Genomic DNA, 21,919 nt, shown 5'->3' with positions numbered 1-21,919 from the left:
CCCCCCAGCTGCGGCATTTGACTTCCAGTCGAACCACACGCATTTTCCCACACTTTTCCAGAACTGGCAGCTGTCACTTCGAGGTAATTGCGCCCGACAGTTCTAACAACGCTACCAGCCCGCCTACTCAAACTTTCAACCAATCCCTGTCGCTTTCCCTCAGCCAAGCACTGCCACTCACCCAACAACTGAGAGGTCTGCTCCGCCCCTTTAGGGCTGGACATTATTCCAACAACCGGGCGGAGCCCACCATAGCTGAAACATCCCAACCTATCACTCCTCACTCTCCAAACAGTACGGACAACCCATGGTACCACCACCATTTCGTCAGCGCTAGTCGGAACTCGAACAACGACCTCCGGGCTACCAACAGCAGCCACCCCACCCAACACACATGCAGAGATAACCGGCAATCGCACACCCACAAAGGCACACCAGCTCTTCGCCGCAGACATAATTTAAAGAGGGCGATCACACAGCTTCCACAGAAATCAATCCCGGACGAACACCCCCACAATGTAACCCCTGGGTTGCCTCAGGCATCGCTCAATCTCATTCTAGTCTAGGGGGAGCAGCCTTCAGCCCCACCAAACTGGGTAATCAGCTGGTGTGGATGCTGTGTGATGTCCCCGCCTCGCCCAAAAAACAGACAGTACACCTTATGCGATTAAATGAGTACAATTTATAAAGATTACTATAACTAAGCGATTACTAACGATACAGTATATATGAATAAGAGAAAAAAAGAAAAGGCGCCAAACTTATCAAAGTCCAAACCACTTCGTGCACAACCGTTGGAGCTCAATTACTGAAGTCTTCTGGCCACCATTCGATCCCCTCCGACTTCCTCGACCCGCCTCCTGGGACCCCCACGGTGGTCGACCAGACGCTCCACACTCCTCTGTCTCCGTCTTCTCTCATCACCGAAAACCTTGGGCCGGGGACCGTCGCCCAGCTTCCAGCATCCCGTCCTCTCTCTCTCACTCCATCGCGCCGACTCCCCAAAATCCCCGCCAACAATCAGTTTACAGTCCCAAACAAGTTTCCAGCACTTATCATAACAAAGACGCTAGCATTCCTACTATTAACACAGGCGCCAGCATTCCTACTTTTAACAAAACAAAGATGCCATTTTGATTACATACACAGTAACAAAAAAAAAAGAAACCCCCCGTTACACTCTCCCCCCACCAAATAAAAGTCATGTCCCCATGACTATTAGATAACTCGTCACCTTTCCTGCCAACACACCGTAACCCAAGCACAAGCAGTGACATCTCCTCCCCACACAGTAAACCTCACGCCCTGTTCCTTAGGCGCTATATAGGCCAACTATCTGGGCGTTCCCTAACCCTTCTGAGACCTCCGTACCCCCCTCACCTAAACCCTTAGGCTAGGACATAGCTGGGGGTACCTTGGGTCCACTACCAACTCCTCTTTCAACCTCTCACTCATGCCCCACACTGCACACAGCTAACCCTCCCCACTACACCTGACTCAGTGGAAGAAGGGCCAAAGGTCTCTTCCTCAATCGAGGGAAAGTCAGCAAAAGGCAGCATGTACCACACATCCAGCACATCAGCCTTTGAATCCGTATTCTTCCTCATTTCTTTGATCGGTAGCTGCTGTTTGATCTTCTCCAAACGGAAACACGTGGCCTGCACTGCTCCTGCAGTCTCTTCAGCCTCCTGCAATTGAGATTATCATCTTCTCTGGCCCCTGGCTCAGCAGTTCTGACTCCTGCATCCCGGCCATCTCAATCTGGAATGCAGTTACTCCAACAGCTTCTTCCACCCCGACCTGAAAAGCAGCAGTTAAAGATTGGTCACCCTCCAGTTCAGTATTCACTGCACTTCTCTCCAGCTTTTTTTCTCCTCATGACTTCTTCCAGATCAACCTTCAGGTTCCCTTCAAGCTACTGCTTCCCCCTTCCGAGATTTGTCCGCAATTTCTTCACCTCCGCAAACTCCCTTCTCCAGGCTCTCAGTTTGCTGTGGCCCTCAGTCAAACAACTTTCTTCGTTCTCTCCAACTTGTAAGTCTTTCAAATGGTTCCAGATCACTCTCTCCGGTCTCTCAGTCTTCATTTCAAACTTGATTCCGTAGAGACTGACACTCACGAGCTGCGACCTTCGCCAGCCCTGGCACGTGTCCAGAAAACACTTTAACTCTGTAGTTCTCAGCCGCTCCTGCAACGACCTCACTTCATATTCTCCTGAGGCAAATCCAAATACCAGGAGATCATCCACATACGTCAAAATTCCAAACGCCTCCACACCCCATGGTCTTCCACATGCTCTGCAGGAAGGTTGCAAGGGCTCCGGAGATACCCTGTGGTATCTTTTCGGACCGGAAAGACTCCTAGGAAACTTTTAACCGCTGTCTTCTCCTTGTCGGCCTCACTCATCGGGATCTGGCAACATCCACTCCTCAGATCCAGCACCTTAAATGTCTTCGCACCACTCAGATAGGCCATCGCCTCTACGGCCCAATATAATCCACACACACGCTGCCTTTCGTCTGCCACGCTGTAGGGGCCAGTCGCCGCAACCTCTGCCTCACCGAGGTGTCTTCAGCAGTCAACTCCCCTCCCTGGTGGTATTTCGCAGCGTCCACTAAGAGGGTCTCACCCTCGGATACTCCCCCAGGCCGTACCACCACCGGCTCTTGTTTGAATTCGGTATCGGCCCAATGCTGCTACACACGTCCGCACAAGCAGCTCGAAACTCTGGGTGCATCGATAATGCCTCCAAATAGCTCGCACCTGCCTCCTCCGGGCAGGGCCCCAAGCGCACCAACAGGATATTGGTTCTCTCCATAACCGAAATGCTGCCCGTCTCAACAGTGTCCGGACACATCAGCATCAACGATTCACGAACCTCAGTCACCTCCACATTTGCCTCTAAGAACTCCATTTTCACTGACCAACAACCGTCGTCTTTATAATCACCGGCACTGGTACCCCAAATCTCCAGTGCCGTCAATGTCACCAAGGGTAAAGGCTTCCAAAAACGGTTATAAAACAAACTGTACAGCAACTTAACAGGTGCCCCGGTGCCGAGGATGGCTTTAACTTGAACTCTATCCATCCGTAACACCTGAGTGCGTGGTCCCTCTAAGCCTTCAGGAATAGGGTCTGTTCCTTGCGGTAGTTCCTTGGTACATTGCTGGGAACGTGCTCCCCCAGAGACCCCAAGCCGTTCCCCCACTGGGCCTCCTCTAAGTTTCCTGACACCTCTCGGATCAACGGAACAACTGATCCCCTTGACAAATCCCCCTGTCTCCGCAAGCAATTTATCTGCCCTCCTAACCAAAAGGGATACCCTAAAAACTTCCCACCAATCTCCTGCCATGGATATGATAAGCCCCCCAGCTGCGGCATTTGACTTCCAGTCGAACCACACGCATTTTCCCACACTTTTCCAGAACTGGCAGCTGTCACTTCGAGGTAATTGCGCCCGACAGTTCTAACAACGCTACCAGCCCGCCTACTCAAACTTTCAACCAATCCCTGTCGCTTTCCCTCAGCCAAGCACTGCCACTCACCCAACAACTGAGAGGTCTGCTCCGCCCCTTTAGGGCTGGACATTATTCCAACAACCGGGCGGAGCCCACCATAGCTGAAACATCCCAACCTGTCACTCCTCACTCTCCAAACAGTACGGACAACCCATGGTACCACCACCATTTCGTCAGCGCTAGTCGGAACTCGAACAACGACCTCCGGGCTACCAACAGCAGCCACCCCACCCAACACACATGCAGAGATAACCGGCAATCGCACACCCACAAAGGCACACCAGCTCTTCGCCGCAGACATAATTTAAAGAGGGCGATCACACAGCTTCCACAGAAATCAATCCCGGACGAACACCCCCACAATGTAACCCCTGGGTTGCCTCAGGCATCGCTCAATCTCATTCTAGTCTAGGGGGAGCAGCCTTCGGCCCCACCAAACTGGGTAATCAGCTGGTGTGGATGCTGTGTGATGTCCCCGCCTCGCCCAAAAAACAGACAGTACACCTTATGCGATTAAATGAGTACAATTTATAAAGATTACTATAACTAAGCGATTACTAACGATACAGTATATATGAATAAGAGAAAAAAAGAAAAGGCGCCAAACTTATCAAAGTCCAAACCACTTCGTGCACAACCGTTGGAGCTCAATTACTGAAGTCTTCTGGCCACCATTCGATCCCCTCCGACTTCCTCGACCCGCCTCCTGGGACCCCCACGGTGGTCGACCAGACGCTCCACACTCCTCTGTCTCTGTCTTCTCTCATCACCGAAAACCTTGGGCCGGGGACCGTCGCCCAGCTTCCAGCATCCCGTCCTCTCTCTCTCACTCCATCGCGCCGACTCCCCAAAATCCCCGCCAACAATCAGTTTACAGTCCCAAACAAGTTTCCAGCACTTATCATAACAAAGACGCTAGCATTCCTACTATTAACACAGGCGCCAACATTCCTACTTTTAACAAAACAAAGACGCCATTTTGATTACATACACAGTAACAAAAAAAAAGAAAACCCCCGTTACATAACACAAATGAAAATCTTCATATTCACTGTCATTATTCTGACATTTTTATTTTATCTAGCCAACTAGAAAGGCAACTTTAATCTAATTTCTGAATATATTATTGCTTTTCTAAGATAAAAGCCTGAAAATATTGAGGGAACAGACTATTTTAAAAACGGTTCTAGTGCTTTCCTGGTGTATATGCCAAATAAACTCTTCTTGGGTTTCCAGGTACAGTTATTAGTTATAACTGATGTTTCAATGACAAACTCTGCCATCTTCATCAGGGATGATACCTGGGCTTGTCTAGTTCCGTGGTATTTATGTTGTTAATTAAATAGATTATTTTTGCTAGATCATTTCCCAACTTCTTTGGTTTGTTAATGGTATGATCCAATTTATTTAATCCTTCCAGGAAGTGTTCTACATGAATAGTCTTTGGCCTTCTAGGTACCAGGTGCAGTTCCAGAAAGTGGAACCATTTCAGTTTCCTCAATACTGTGACTGCAATATGCCTTCCATGCTGTTCAAACCATATACCTCCTTCCAATACACTCTGGATATGGTCAAATATGAGCTGCCATTGTATATGAAGCATTTGATCATGCTTATTTATCTCTGTTGTATTAGTTCCTTCAGGATAATTCTCCCATCCAGACCAAACTATTACCATTGAAATGTGAAGTTAGTTTGGTTTAAGAACAACTGCTTTTTTCACTTAAAACAGTTAAATATATTCACTTTTTTTTTGAGAAATGGTATTAAAATTAAAATGATAGGAATATCAGAAGATGGATTTCCTTGACATCTTTTTTAAATGGATACAAATTAAAATGAATGTGTATTAAAAATTAAGTTATACCAACTTCCTGCACTTGCAGTAAAATACTGTATATCCATTCATATTTTTAAATGGTGTTCATACTGGAAACCAAGCAAATTATTTCTATGCTCCATTCCTTTCTAATCCAAGTAATGCATTCTGAGGGAATTGCTGATCCAATTGATTCAAATCCAGACTAAGGTAAGCCAATGAAAGAAACTTTATTTGTGAATTTATTTTCTGAATCTTATTCAGGAACCACAGATTGCAAGGATTATATTTCAGCCCCAAAAGTTATGTTATGATTGAGCAGATAGAGGGGAGATTGTGCTGGGTATTTATACTTGGCGTGCTTCAATATTTATTCTCAACCCCGATGAATAGAAAGATTATTTCACATGCTTGTAATTATATAACGCATATGTCTATCTATTTGCAGGAAAACGCAACTGCATGGGAGAACCACTGGCTAGAATGCAATTGTTCCTTTTCTTCACTTCTTTAATGCAGAAGTTCAAATTTGTTTTTCCTGCGGGTGTCAAGCCAAGTTTTGATGCTGTAATGCATATAGTATGTCGCCCTCAGCCATACGAGATATGTGCAGTTCCACGCTGAACCAAGAGAGCAGTAGTATCCATTGTATGACCTTGGCTCCCAGGACCAGCTTTCTATCCTTCCTCTTTCAACTCTGAATCCTCTTTAACTCAAGATCACTTAGAAATCTCCCTTTTAAAATCAATGTTTCAATAAATTTGTTATTCTAATGCTTTGTGGAAACACAAGGAAAGGAAGCATTAAATTGTAAAGAAGATCAGAACATTTCCTCGATTTAACACTTCTGAAGTAACTAAGTATTTCTTTCTGTGTCAGCTCTTTCTGCTAATCAAGGCTAACAACAATCATCTAACTTCTCTTTGGTCTCTCCCCACATCTTTACATCCAACAACTGTACATTGACAACATCATCTGAAGGCATTTAGCCAGTTTTCAGGTAGAAGCCATTATAATACCTCTAAATACTCATATTTTAATCTTCTGTATGTCCTGATAAAGGGTTTTAGTCCATTAACTCTTTATTCCTCTTCATAGATGCTGCCTGACCTGCTGAGTTCCTTCAGCATTTTCTATGTGTTACTGTGGATTTCCAGCATCTGCAGAATCCCTTGCATTTAGCTCTTCCTTCTCTTCTGTAGAAGCAGTAATTTCCCATTTTCACAAATCAGTCTTGCTACAAGCTCTTCAGCCAATGCTGATTCCACTTCCTTCTCTAATACTTGTCTGAATTAGAACATTCTTTAAACCTTCGACTAGATTAGTGGGGTGCCACAGGGCTCGGTATTGGGACCACAGCTGTTTACGATTTACGTCAATGATTTAGATGAAGGCATTGAGAATAACATCAGCAAATTTGCTGATGATACTAAGCTGGGTGGCAGTGTGACATGTGATGAGGATGTTAGGAGAATTCAGGGTGACTTGGATAGGCTGGGTGAGTGGGCAGATACTTGGCAGATGACGTTTAATGTGAATAAGTGTGAGGTTATCCACTTTGGGAGTAAGAACAGGAAGGCAGATTATTATCTGAACGGTGTAGAGTTGGGTAAGGGAGAAATACAAAGGGATCTAGGAGTCCTTGTTCATCAGTCACTGAAGGTGAATGAGCAAGTGCAGCAGGCAGTGAAGAAGGCTAATGGAATGTTGGCCTTTATTACAAAGGGAATTGAGTACAAGAGCAAGGAAATTCTTTTGCATTTGTACAGGGCCCTGGTGAGACCACACCTGGAGTATTGTGTACAGTTTTGGTCTCCAGGGTTAAGGAAGGACATCCTGGCTGTAGAGGAAGTGCAGCGTAGATTCACAAGGTTAATTCCTGGGATGTCTGGATTGTCTTACGCAAAGAGGTTAGAGAGACTGGGCTTGTACACGCTGGAAATAAGGAGATTGAGAGGGGATCTGATTGATTAATAAGATTATTAAGGGATTGGACAAGATAGAGGCAGGAAATATGTTCCAGATGCTGGGAGAGTCCAGTACCAGAGGGCATGGTTTGAGAATAAGGGGTAGGTCATTTAGGACAGAGTTAAGGAAAAACTTCTTCTCCCAGAGAGTTGTGGGGGTCTGGAATGCACTGCTTCAGAAGGTAGTGGAGGCCAATTCTCTGGATGCTTTCAAGAAGGAGCTAGATAGGTAAATTATGGATAGGGGAATCAAGGGATATGGGGACAAGGCAGGAACCGGGTATTGATAGTAGATGATCAGCCATGATCTCAAAATGGAGGTGCAGGCTCAAAGGGCCGAATGGTCTACTTCTGCACCTATTGTCTATTACTTAGGTGTTCCTAAGCAAAAATACTTACTTCTACTGTAGAACAATAATATTGAGGCCAATTAAAAAAGGAAAGCGGCCAGTGAGTGAGTAGGCCAGTGAAGGAGTGGAGATTTGAGGTTTTGACTCGAGAGGCTTCGACGAGAAGAGGCGGAGGACAAGCTTGTTCCCAGTTATTCTTTACAATGCCTCCTGAGACGGTGATGTGCCTCTCCTGTGAGATGTGGCAGTCTTGGGGGACTCCCCTCTCCCGCAGAGTCACATACGTCAGAAGTGCTTGCGGGTGGGCGATCTGGAAGACCGTGTGAGGAATCTGGAGCAGCAGCTGGATGACCTTTGACTCATAAGGGAGAATGAGGCAGCCATAGATGAGAGCTACGGGGAGGTAGTCACACCTAGGCTGCCGGAAGCAGGTCGTTGGATGACAGTCTGAAGGGGGAAAGCAAAGGAGAGTAGACAGGTAGTGCAGAGCCCTGTAACCATTCCCCTGAATAATAAGTTTACCATCCTGGATGCTGTTGGTGAGGACGACCGACCAGGTGAGAGCCACGGTGGCAGGGCCTCTGGCACTGAGTCTGACCCTGTGGTGCAGAAGGATGGGACGGAGAAGAGGAGAGCTGTCGTCATTGGAGACTCTATAGTCCGGGGAGCAGATAGGAGATTTTGTGGACGTGGGAAGGAAACCCGTATGGTTTGTTGTCTCCCAGGTGCCAGGGTCCGGGATGTCTCTGACCGGGTGCATAACATCCTGGTACAAGGGGGAAAGCAACCAGAAGTCGTGATACATGTTGGAACCAACGCCATAGGCAGGAAGAGGGATGAGGACCTGAAGTGTGAGTTTCGGGAACTAAGCAGAAGGCTGAAGAACAGGACCTCAAGGGTGGCGTTCTCAGGATTACTGCCAGTACTACGTGATAGTGATGGTAAGAATTGGAGGAGAAGGCAGTTGAATGCGTGGCTGAGGAGTTGGTGAAGGGGGCAGGGTTTTAGATTTTTGGACCATTGGGATCTCTTCTGGGGAAGGTGGGACCTGTACAGATTGGATGGGTTGCACCTGAACTCGAGGGGGAGCAATATCCTTGCTGGTAGGTTTGCTAGCATGGTTCAGGAGGGTTTAAACTAACTTGCAAGGGGGATGGGACCCGGAGCGATAGAGCAGTGAAAGAAGTGCATGGAGTAAAGCCAGATCTAACATATAGAGAGGCTTTGAGGAAAGAGCAGCAGAATAAAGGGTATAAATGTAGTAAGGTAGAAGGGCTAAAGTGTGTGTACAATGCAAGAAGCATCAGGAACAAAGGTGATGAACTGAGAGCTTGGATACATACATGGAATTATGATGTAGTGGCCATTACGGAGACTTGGCTGGCACCAGGGCAGGAATGGATTCTCAATATTCCTGGATTTCAGTGCTTTAAAAGGGATAGAGAGGGAGAGGAGGTGTTGGAGTGGTTAAAATACATTAGGACAGATAAGTCCCCGGGGCCTGATGGAATATTCCCCAGGCTGCTCCACGAGGCAAGGGAAGAGATTGCTGAGCCTCTGGCTAGGATCTTTATGTCCTCATTGTCCACGGGAATGGTACTGGAGGATTGAAGGGAGGCAAATGTTGTCCCCTTGTTCAAAAAAGGTAGTAGGGATAGTCCAGGTAATTATAGACCAGTGAGCCTTACGTCTGTGGTGGGAAAGCTGTTGGAAAAGATTCTTAGAGATAGGATCTATGGGCATTTAGAGAATCATGGTCTGATCAGGGACAGTCAGCATGGCTTTGTGAAGGGCAGATCGTGCCTAACAAGCCTGATAGAGTTCTTTGAGGAGGTGACCAGGCATATATATGAGGGTAGTGCAGTGGATGTGATCTACATGGATTTTAGTAAGGCATTTGACAAGGTTCCACACAGTAGGCTTATTCAGAAAGTCAGAAGGCATGGAATCCAGGGAAGATTGGCAAGGTGGATTCAGAATTGGCTTGCCTGCAGAAGACAGAGGGTCGTGGTGGAGGGAGTACATTCAGATTGGAGGGTTGTGACTAGTGGTGTCCCACAAGGATCTGTTCTGGGACCTCTACTTTTTGTGATTTTTATTAACGACCTGGATGTGGGGGTAGAAGGGTGGGTTGGCAAGTTTGCAGATGACACAAAGGTTGGTGGTGTTGTAGATAGTGTAGAGGATTGTCGAAGATTGCAGAGAGACATTGATAGGATGCAGAAGTGGGCTGAGAAGTGGCAGATGGAGTTCAACCTGGAGAAGTGTGAGGTGGTACACTTTGGAAGGGCAAACTCCAAGGCAGAGTACAAAGTAAATGGCAGGATACTTGGTAGTGTGGAGGAGCAGAGGGATCTGGGGGTACATGTCCACAGCTCCCTGAAAGTTGCCTCACAGGTAGATAGGGTAGTTAAGAAAGCTTATGGGGTGTTAGCTTTCATAAGTCGAGGGATACAGTTTAAGAGACGCGATGTAATGATGCAGCTCTATAAAACTCTAGTTAGGCCACACTTGGAGTACTGTGTCCAGTTCTGGTTGCCTCACGATAGGAAGGATGTGGAAGCATTAGAAAGGGTACAGAGGAGATTTACCAGGATGCTGCCTGGTTTAGAGAGTATGGATTATGATCAGAGATTAAGGGAGCTAGGGCTTTACTCTTTGGAGAGAAAGAGGATGAGAGAAGACATGATAGAGGTGTACAAGATATTAAGAGGAATAGACAGAGTGGACAGCCAGCGCCTCTTCCCCAGGGCACCACTGCTCAGTACAAGAGGACATGGCTTTAAGGTAAGGGGAGGGAAGTTCAAGGGGGATATTAGAGGAAGGTTTTTCACTCAGAGAGTGTTTGGTGCGTGGAATGCACTGCCTGAGTCAGTGGTGGAGGCAGATACACTAGTGAAGTTTAAGAGACTAGTAGACAGGTATATGGAGGAATTTAAGGTGGGGGTGGGTTATATGGGAGGCAGGGATTGAGGGTCAGCACAACATTGTGGGCCGAAGGGCCTGGAATGTGCTGTACTGTTCTATGTTCAATGGAGAAGATTTGAAGAACTCACAATTGACTGGAGTCATTACTAGAGTCATAAGAGCAAACACGAGGAAATCTGCAGAAGCTGGAAATTCAAACAACACACACAAAATGCTGGTGGAACACAACAGGCCAGGCAGCATCTATAGGGAGAAGCTTCTCCTTATAGATGCTGCCTGGCCTGCTGTGTTCCACCAGCATTTAGTGTGTGTTACTAGAGTCATAAACTAACTTGAAGCCATTAGAAGCTAATTATCTCTACCCTGATTCTTGCCCAGAGCAGAATCAAGGCAATGTTTTGGGCTTAAACATCTTCAAATACTTAATTCTTAATCATCCTTGCATGCAAATTCAAATTGCATTTGAATCCTTTGAGATTAGTGCAGTGTGTATGTGCTTGCGTAAACTTGGACAGCATTCAGCTCTGAGCAGGTAAGTAGCAAGTTATGTTCACAATGCATAAGCACGAGGCTATAAAAATCTACAAGTGAAAGTCTCACTGCTGTTCTTTGACTTTCAATAAAATCACTACTGTTAAATCCCCAATCATCAAGATACTTGGAAATACAGACTGGATTGGTTAAAACTTAACTGGATTGGTTAACTAAATACTGCGGTTACAAGAATAGGTCAAAGGCAGGGTATGTTATGATGCATGACTCCCATTTTGATTCCCTCAGGCCACAACTCAGGAGAGCAATAGAAGGCAAAATGAGTGTATCTCGTCTGTCATTAAGACATTTAAAACCATTCCACATACATGTAACTCATTTGGTTATCACCACATCCCCCACTCTTGTACATTTATTCTCTCCACTATCAGCAAACACATCTTGACTATAATGTACATCATTACAAAATCATTATTCGGACTTACAAGGTTTGTTTGGTAACATTTCCCATACCCTTAGCCTCTATCTACCTTAAAAGAGAAAATAAGAGATTTTATAGGAATATCAACACCAAGTAGCTTCCCATCAAGTTTCATATCATTCTGATTCAGAAAGTTTTTTATGTTCCTTGGTTCATTAAAATTCTGAACTTTCTACCTGACAGTACATTTGGTAAACACAAGAAATGCTGCAGATGTGGAAAATCCAAAGCAGCATGCACAATGCTGGAGGAACTCAGTAGTCAGACAGCATCAAACAATCAACATTTTGGGTTGAGACCCTTCTTCAGGACTGGAAAGGAATGATGAAGATATTGGTTGGCAGTTTGTTTCTAGAGGTTGAGACAGAAATTGAGAAAGGACAAGATGTCAGAAATAAATCAGGTGAATTTAAGAGTAGGGTGGAAGTTGAAGACAAAGTTCATGAACTTGATAAGCTCAGCATGGGTGCATGAAGCAGCCCAAAGCAGGTATCAACGTAGCGGAGGAAGAGTTGGGGAGTGTTACCAGGGAAGGCATGGAACATCGACTGTTCTACAAAGCCAATGAAAAAGCAGGCAAAGCTGGGGCCCATGTGGGTGCTCATGGTCACCCCTCAAGTCTATGGAAAATGGAAGGAGCTGAAGGAGAGATTGTTGAAGGCGAGGACAGTTCTGCCTGCTGAAGGAAGGTGGTGATAGAGTGAAACTGATTGGTCCTTTTATTGACAAAGAAGCAGAGAGTTTTAAGACCTTCTTGATGGGGATTATAAGTGTATAGGGACTGGACATCCATGGTGAAAATGAGGTGGTCAGGGCAAGGGAATTGAAATTTAGTGAGAAGAGCAAGAGCATGAGAAATGTCATGGATGTTGGTGGGAAGGGACTGAACCAAGGAGGATAGAATGGTGTTGAGGTATAAGGACATAAGTTCAGTGGGGCAGGAGCTTGATGAAATCTGTGATGGTCTTGCAGACAGATGTCTGATGGTTCTGAGTGAAGTCCTCTTCAAGGGGTAGGTATGAGGAGGTGGCTGAGAATTGTTGCCAGGCTTCATCAAGATAGAGTTCAGTGTGCCTCACTGCAGTGTAATCCCCTTTGACTGCAGGTTTGATGGCAAGGATAGGACTAGTGCATAGAGAGTGGAGAACAGTGTATTCAGAGCGAGTAAGTTTTGAGGAGAGAGGAGTGCTAAGGTTGCGCCAGCTGATATCTCATTGGCAGTTAGAGATTAAAAGATTCAGTGAAGGCAGGGAACCGATGCGGGGAATCCAAGAAGAGGAGGAGCATTGGAAATGGGAGAAGCGATGATCAGTGCAGGGTAGGAAATTCTTGCCAAAGAAGTGGGCTTGGAGGTGGTGGTGATGGAAGAAGAACTTGGTGTTGGTGTGGGCAAAGGAGACAAAGGCAAGGCCCTTGCTGAGGACATCTCAGGGAATGGAATGGTGAAGACACAGCAGAGGTTAAATCTGGCATTAGAATTGGAGGCGTCATAGGAGAGGGGAGGTTTGAGGTGTTCAGGGAAGGTAGGGTGGGTGGAAGATGGTGGCTCCGAGGACTCAAGAGGTGACCTTGGAGCCTGAGGGACCTAGAGTTGGAGAGTGGTGGTGGGGGAAGGGGAGACTGGAGGCCCAGCAGCAGCGAGGTAGGTTGAGGCTTTACAGTCTGATAGCGTCTGGGGTCATAGGAACCAGCACTGGTGATGATAGAATCTGAGGTCTGTATCCCCTTAGATCCAGTACAATTGGTATATCCTTATCACAATTCAATTATGGGATATTGTTCAAAAATATGCATTACCATCACTTTCTCAAACGTCCCTCTGGGGTAAGCATGACTTGCTGGACTTGCTGTCAATACCCATATCCCATAACTGAATTTTAAAGAAGAATGGCTTCATCACTTGCATATTTACCTGCTTTACTTAATGTTGTCCTGCCCCTTCCTTCACCACCTCCAATGTGCAATGTGCTGCCATGTGCACCTGTCTACATGAGCACTCAGACATTGTGATTCAGTCCCAATGATCCACATCAGCTCATGGCATATTGAATGAATAGCCTTAAATCTTCTGGTGCTTTTCCCCTGCCCTGTTCCTGTATACCACTCAGCACTCCACCTGTCTGCCCTCTCCATGCTCTGGTTCTTTAGTTCCAATGTTTTATACATCCAGTCCACTCTTGGTATTAGCCATCCAGGCCCAAATATGTGGAATTTTCTTTCTTAATGCCTAGAGTTCCTTCTCCAATCTGATATAAAAATAAATATTGCTGTTCCTCTCTTCTGAGAATTCTCTGGTCACTTTCAATCTCTCCTGCATAAACATCAGATTCTTGATGACAATCAGTGAAGCAATTCCAGACACTTAACTGGAAACAAATATTGCAAGTTTCTGCATATTACCCTTGTTACATTATAATATTTAACTAGTCACAGGAAGGATCTTTTTTAATTGTTGTGAGTAGATTTTAAAATGTAGTATTCCTAACATTGGGAATACAGTAGAAACTTTGAATTTGGGTATGGAAATCACATTTAATGTATAAGCATACAGTTTCTGAGGAGAGCATACATTACATTCCAAGTATTCTCTTCAGTGTGCAATGAATCCCATGTCTGGCTTCCAGCTGCAATGTGTAATCTGGCTTTGAAAACTCTGACATTTAAAATGTAGCTGATATTGTAATCGAAAGAATTTATGTAAACAATATGTGCTAATAGAACAGAATACAGTTTATTTTAGATGAATCTTTTTGTCTACATGTTAAATGAGAACAAAAGCAAAGCTAATTCCTGTGCATAGGGCAGCTATCTATAGAATGGGAAAACATTACTATAAAGAATCAACCATCATACCAGCAGTGTTTCCCATTGCTGTGTGAAAATTGGACAACATACAGGACATAAATCAAAAAAAATAGTTGTAAGCTCTTCTCAAAAATTGAATCTAGTTCTTCTTTCACATACTTACATTGAATCATGTGAAGTTGTAGATATTACCTTGCAGATTGAATGTATTAGTATATTTGGTCCTTCTGTAAGTACCCATTTAATATTATGAAGTGTCATTAATAAAAGTGAAATAAATAACCTCTCTGGCAATGAAAATCAAATTTTCATCTGTGTAGACTGATTTTTCAGGTTTTAACAATTGTGTGTGATTTAAAAAAACATTAAAAAAGCAAAAAGCCTCATATTTACATTTTATCAGTTAATTTTAAATAACTTGTTCTTTCTTTACCACTCTTCAAGGGCAAGAGGTAGAAGAAAGGAAACTATAGGCCAGTTAGTCTGACCTCATTGATGACGTCAATTATTAAGGATGAGATTTCAGGGTACTTGCAGGCACATCATAAAATAGGCCACAGTGTGCATGGTTTCCTCAAAGGAAAATCTTGCCTGACAAATCCGTTGGAATTCTTTGAAGAAATAACAAGCAGGAACATTGGCTGATGTTATGTCCTTGAATTTTCAGAAGGCCTTTGACAAGATGCCACACATGAGGCTGCTTAACAAGCTACAAGCCCATGGTATTACAGGAAAGATTCTAACATGGATAAAGCGGGTTCTTCTCCCGCAGGAGTAGAGGGGTAGAGGGGTGGGGTGTATACCCCTGAACAAGGGAATGTAAATATGGAATAACAGAGCGCCACCTGGGTGGCTAAAGTGTGAAAGCGTAAAGACCGTAATGGAAACATTTGTAAAGGACTGAGACTCATTGAATGGTTCATTGTACATAATTTTATTTTTGAATAAAGTTAATTTTGTTTAATAAAAAAAACCCAGAAACCATGGATGACCGCGGAAGTGCGTGTGCTGCCGTGGACCCATGACTCCGCCTTCAGAGCAGGCGACAAGGCAGCCCAAACAACAGCAAGGGCCAGACTGTCCCGGGCCATCAGAGAGGCAAGATGTGCACATGCCCAGCAAATCCACCGCCACTTCCAGGACAGCGGCGACACGCGGTGCATGTGGAAGGGCATTCAGAACATCACCAACTACAGGACATCATCACCTGACTGTGCGGGTGATACCTCCCTCCCAGATGCGCTGAACAACTTCTACGCTCGTTTTGAGGCAGTAAATGATGTGGCGGCGAGGAAGTTCACCCCTCCTCCAAATGACCAGGTGCTGTGTCTCACCATGGCTGATGTGAGGAGAACCCTGTGCAGAGTCAATCCATGGAAGGCTGCTGGACCAGACAATATTCCTGGCAGAGTGTTTAGAGGATGTGCAGATCAGCTAGCAGATGTTCTCACCTTCTTCGCCGTTTGCAATGGACCTGTCCATTATTTCATCCTCCATCGGATCCATGCATGCAAGCGCCATTTCTTTGACTTTATCACGTCCTGCAAGGATCACAAGATCTTCCATCTACAGATTCCAGAACATGGACTTCGTATCGCAGCCCTGGGCCCGGCCGTCGATCTCGGCTGCCCCAGCAACCCAGGGCATATTCAAAACCCGGACTCCAGCACCATCAACGCGGGTTCTAATGACCATAGATTGGCCCTGGCCGTCGATCTCGGTTACCATTCCCTCCGGCCTTCAACTCTCTGAGGCAGAGTGCACTGTCTTCAGTAAGGGCCTCACCTTTGTCCCCCTTCGACCACACCTCAGCGAGTTCCACGTACGCCATGATGCCGAACTCTTCTTCCGCTGGCTCCATCTCCGAGCTTACTTCTTTGGCAAGGACTCTCCTACCCCCACTGATGACCCCTTCTCCTGTCTTCAACCCTCCTCCTCTTCATGGACACCCTGCTCTGGTCTTCTGCCTGCTCTGGATCTCTTTATTGCTAATTGCTGACAGCACATCAACCATCTCAACTTCACCACACCGTGTTCCAATTCCAACCTCTCTCCTTCCGAACGCTCTGTTCTCCACTCCCTCCGCACCAATCCCAACCTCACTATAAAACCTGCTGATAAGGTGGGAGCTGTTGTTGTCTGGCATACTGATCTCTACCTGGCCGAAGCACAGCGACAACTCTCTGATACCTCCTCTTATTTACCCCCTGATTATGACCCCACTAAAGAGCACCAGGCCACTGTCTCCTATTTCATCACCAACCTTATCAGCTCTGGGGATCTCCCATCCACTGCCACCAACCTCATAGTTCCCACACCCCGCACTTCCTGTTTCTACCTCCTTCCCAAGATCCACAAACCTGCCTGTCCAGGTAGACCCATTGTCTCAGCCTGCTCCTGCCCCACCGAACTCATTTCTGCATACCTTGACACTGTTTCATCCCCCCTTGTTCAATCCCTTCCCACCTATGTTCGTGACACTTCTCATGCTTTGAATTTTTTCAATGATTTTAAGTTCCCTGGCCCCCACCGCCTTATTTTCACCATGGACGTCCAGTCCCTATATACCTCAATCCCCCACCAGGAAGGTCTCAAAGCTCTCCGCTTCTTTTTGTATTCCAGACCTAACCAATTCCCTTCTACCACCACTCTCCTCTGTCTAGCCGAATTAGTCCTTACTCTTAACAATTTCTCCTTTGGCTCCTCCCACTTTCTCCAAACCAAGGGTGTAGCCATGGGCACCCGTATGGGTCCCAGCTATGCCTGCCTTTTCAGTTCATGTTCCAAGCCTATACGGGTATCCGTCCCCCTCTTTTCCTTCACTACATTGATGACTGCATTGCTGCTGCCTCCTGTACACATGCTGAGCTCGTTGACTTCATTAGCTTTGCCTCTAACTTTTACCCTGCCCTCAAATTTACCTGGTCTATTTCTGACACCTCCCTCCCCTTTCTTGATCTTTCTGTCCCCATCTCTGGAGACGGCCTATCTACTGATATCTACTATAAGCCTGCAGACTCTCACAGCTACCTGGACTATTCCTCTTCCCATCCTGTCTCTTGCGAAAATGCTATCCCCTTCTCACAATTTCTCCATCTCCACCGCATCTGCTCTCAGGATGAGGCTTTTCATTTCAGGATGAAGGAGATGTCTTCCTTTTTTAAACAAAAGGGCTTCCCTTCTTCCACCATCAACTCTGCTCTCAAACGCATCTCTCCCATTTCCCGCACATCTGCCTTCACCCCATCCACCCACCACCCCACTCCAGATAGGGTTCCCCTTGTCCTCACCTACCACCCCACCAGCCTCCGGATCCAACGTATAATTCTCCGTAACTTCTGCCACTTCCAATGGGATCCCACTACCAAGCACATTGTGGTGAACTACATATACCTGTCTGGACACGCCCCTGCTGACTGCTCCTGTGGCTTCTCCCACAGACCCCTGTATAAAGGCGATTGAGGCCTGGGCCCGGCCTCTCAGTCTCCAGGATGTAGTATGGTGGTCAACCACTGCTTGATAAAAGCCGATATCTCACCTTTACGTCTCAGAGTGAGTTATTGATGGTGCATCACACATCTTTCCCTCCCCCCCCCTTCTGCTTTCTGCCGGGATCGCTCCCTAAGCGACTCCCTTGTCCATTCATCCCCCCCATCCCTTCCCACCGATCTCCCTCCTGGCATTTATCCTTGCAAGCGGAACAAGTGCTACACCTTCCCTTACACTTCCTCCCTCACCACCATTCAGGGCCCCAGACAGTCCTTCCAGGTGAGGCGACACTTCACCTGTGAGTCGGCTGGTGTGGTATACTGCGTCCGGTGCTCCCGGTGTGGCCTTTTATATATTGGTGAGACCCAACGCAGACTGGGAGACCGTTTCGCTGAACACCTACGCTCTGATCGCCAGAGAAAGCAGGATCTCCCAGTGGCCACACATTTTAATTCCATGTCCTATTCCCATTCTGATATGTCTATCCATGGCCGCCTCTACTGTCAAGATGAAGCCACACTCAGGTTGGAGGAACAACACCTTATATACCGGCTGGTTAGCCTCCAACCTGATGACATGAACATTGACTTCTCTAACTTCCGTTAATGCCCCTCCCCTTCTTACCCCATCCCTGATATTTTTTTTCTCTCTCTGCCCATCACTCTGCCTGTTCTCCGTCTTCCTCTGGTGCTCCCCTCCCCCTTTCTTTCTCCCTAGGCCTCCCGTCCCATGATCCTTTCCCTTCTCTAGCTCTGTATCTCTTTTGCCAATCACCTGTCTGGCTCTCAGCTTCACCCCACCCCCTCCGGTCTTCTCCTATCATTTTGCATTTTTCCCTCCCCCTCCTACTTTCAAATCTCTTACTATCTTTCCTTTCAGTTAGTCCTGACGAAGGGTCTCAGCCCGAAACGTCGACAGCACTTCTCCCTATAGATGCTGCCTGGCCTGCTGCGTTCCACCAGCATTTTGTGTGTGTTGCTAGATGTTCTCACTGACATCTTCAACATCTCCCTGAGCAGTGTTGTTGTTCCAATGTGCTTCAAGGCCACCATGATCTTCCCTGTGCCAAAGAAGTCTTCAGTGTCCTGTCTCAATGACTACTGTCCCGTTACACTCATATCCATCATCATGAAGTTTTTCGAGAGGCTCGTCATGAGGCATATCAAGAACTGGCTGCCCCCCTCACTGGACCCCCTGCAGTTTGCGTACCATCCCAACCGCTCAACAGACGACGCCATTGTCATCACCCTCCACCTGGCCCTAACCCACCTGGACAAAAAAGACACATACGTTCGAATGCTGTTCATGGACTTCAGTTCAGCATTCAACATAATCATTCCTCAGAAGCTGATTGGAAAGCTGAGCCTACTGGGCCTGAACACCTCCCTCTGCAACTGGATCCTAGACTTCCTGACTGGGAGACCTCGGTTAGTCTGGATTGGAAGCAGCATCTCCAACACCATCACACTGAGCACGGGGGCCCCCCAGGGCTGTGTGCTCAGTCCACTGCTGTTCACTCTGCTGACCCACGACTGTGCTGCAACACACAGCTTGAACCACATCATCAAGTTCGCCAATGACACGACTATGGTGGGTCTCATCAGCAAGAATAACTAATCCAACCTGTCTCTGAATGTGAACAAAAGAGATGGTTGTTGATTTCAGGAGGGTACGGAGTGACCACACTCCACTGAACACCGACGGCTCCTCAGTAGAGATTGTTAAGAGCACCAAATCTCTTGGTGTTCACCTGGCGGAGAATCTCACCTGGTCCCTCAACACCAGCTCCATAGCAAAGTAAGCCCAGCAGCGTCTCTACTTTCTGTGAAGGCTGAGGAAAGTCCATCTCCCACCACCCATTCTCATCATATTCTACAGGGGTTGTATTGAGAGCATCCTGAGCAGCTGCATCACTGCCTGGTTTGGAAATTGCACCATTTTGGATCACAAGACCCTGCAGCAGATAGTGAGGTCAGCTGAGAAGATCATCAGGGTCTCTCTTCCCACCATTACAGACATTTACACCACACATTGCATCCACAAAGCCAGCAGCATTATGATGGACCCCACACACCCCTCATGCAAACTCTTCTCCCTCCTGCCATCTGGGAAAAGGCTCCAAAGCATTCGGGCTCTCACGACCAGACTATGTACAGGTTTCTTCCCCCAAGCTATCAGACTCCTCAATACACAGAGTCTGGACTGACACCAACTTACTGCCTCTACTGTGCCTATTGTTTTGCTTATTATTTATTGTAATGCCTGCACTGTTTTGTGCACTTTATGCAGTCCTGGGTAGGTCTGTAGTCTAGTGTAGTTTCTGTGTTGTTTTACGTAGTTCAGTGTAGTTTTTGTATTGTTTCATGTAGCACCATGGTCCTGAAAAACGTTGTCTCATTTTACCTGTGTACTGTACCTGCAGTTGTGGTCAAAGTGACAACCATAAATGACTTGACTTGACTTGACGAGGTACCTTCTTTGGTTCAGTTCACACGCACGTAAATTTAGACAATTGAGTATTTATGTGTGCACTCACTTGGTTTCCCTGACCCTCCAGCAGCAGTTAAAGAAGAGAAACATAATACCTAGGAAACTGAGTCTACGCTGGTCTTCATCCCAATGTAATCTTCACATTTTCAACTTAGAATCATCCACTTCTGCAGTAGTTGCTTTCCACATAGCTGTTGGTGTCTGTGCTCCTCAGATCCTCCATTCGTATTCTTTTTCCTTATCAGATCAATCTATCCCCTTTCAATTTCATTGGCTCAAGACTGTCTGACACAAAATGCTGGCGGAACTGAGCAGGCGGGGCAGTATGTATGGAAAAGAGTGAATAGTCAACGTTTCAGGCGGAGACTCTTTGGCAGGACTGGAGAAAAAGATGAGAATTCAGAGTAAGAAGGTGGGAGGGAGGGGAGAAAGAAGCCCAAACTGGGAGAGGAGGAGGCATAAGGTAAAGAGCAGGGAAGTCAATTGGTGAAAGAGATAAAGGGCCAGAGAAGGGGGAATCTGATAGGAGAGGGTCGAATGTCATGAAAGAAAGAGAAGGGGGAGGAGCACTAGAGGGAAGTGATGGCAGGTAAGAAGATAAGCTGAGAGAGCGAAATGGGAAGGAGGAATGGTGATGGGGGTGGGGGAGGCATTATGGGAAGTTCGAGAAACCAATGTTCATGTTATCAGGTTGGAGGCTACCCAGATGGAATATAAGTGTTCCTCAACCTGAGTGTGGCCTCATTGCGGCAGTGGAGGAGACCATGGATTGACATGTTGGAATGGGAATGGGAAGTAGTATTAATATGGGTGGCTACCGGTAGATCCCGTTTCTTATACTCCAAGTAGGTGCTCGGCGAAGTGGTCTCCCAATTTATGTTGGGTCTCATCGATATTCAAGAGGCCTCACTGGGAGCACTCGATACAGTATAAGACTGCAACAGACTCACAGGTGAAATGTCACATCACCTGGAAGGACAGTTTAAGGTAGTTAGGGAGAAGCTGTAGGGGAAGGTGTGGCACTTGTTCCACTTGTAAGGGTGAGTACCAGTAGGGAGATTAGTGGGGATACATGAATGGACAAGGGAGTCGCGTAGGGAGCGATACCTGCAGAAAGCAGAAGTGTGGAGTGGGGGGGGGGGGGGGGGGGGAAGATGTGCTTGGTGGTGGGATCCGGTTGGAAATGGTGGAAGTTGCAGAGAATTATGTGCTGGATGAGGAGGCTGGGGGGGTGGGGGTGGGGGTGGGTGGTAGGTGAGGACAAGAGGAACCCTATTGCTGGTGGGGTGGCAGATGGACGGGCTAAGGGGAGATGTGTGTGAACTGGAAGAGATAAGGGTGAGGGCTGTGCTGATGGTGGAGGATGGAAGGAAAACCCCTTCCTTTGAAGAAGGAGGACATCTCATTAGGTCTGAAATGAAAAGCCTCATCCTGAGAGCACATGTGGCGGAGACAGGAATTGAGTGAAGGGGATGGCATTTTTACAAGTGGCAGGGTGGGAAGAGATATAGTCCAGGTAACTATGAGAACCAGTGGGTTTATAAAATATATCAGTACATCAGCTGTCTCCAGAAATAAAG

The 21,919-nt window shown here is 46.6% G+C and overlaps 1 protein-coding gene across 1 annotated transcript in view; it reads left to right on the top strand.

Annotated features, from left to right (window-relative positions):
• The window catches only part of LOC140736994 (cytochrome P450 2J2-like), a 46,645-nt gene extending 31,893 nt beyond the window's left edge, over positions 1-14,752 (top strand). Inside the window, exon 9 of the mRNA XM_073063075.1 lies at positions 5,786-14,752. Coding sequence (XP_072919176.1) covers positions 5,786-5,961 — 176 coding nt within the window. The 3' untranslated portion in view covers positions 5,962-14,752. The remainder of the gene's footprint in view (positions 1-5,785) is intronic.
• The last annotated feature ends 7,167 nt before the right edge of the window (positions 14,753-21,919 follow it).

The sequence above is a fragment of the Hemitrygon akajei genome, chromosome 12 (assembly GCF_048418815.1).
Source record: "Hemitrygon akajei chromosome 12, sHemAka1.3, whole genome shotgun sequence".
In the NCBI taxonomy this organism is placed as follows: domain Eukaryota; kingdom Metazoa; phylum Chordata; class Chondrichthyes; order Myliobatiformes; family Dasyatidae; genus Hemitrygon; species Hemitrygon akajei.
The sequence above is the reverse complement of the archived record's forward strand: the minus strand, read 5'-3'. Positions and strand labels throughout refer to the sequence as shown.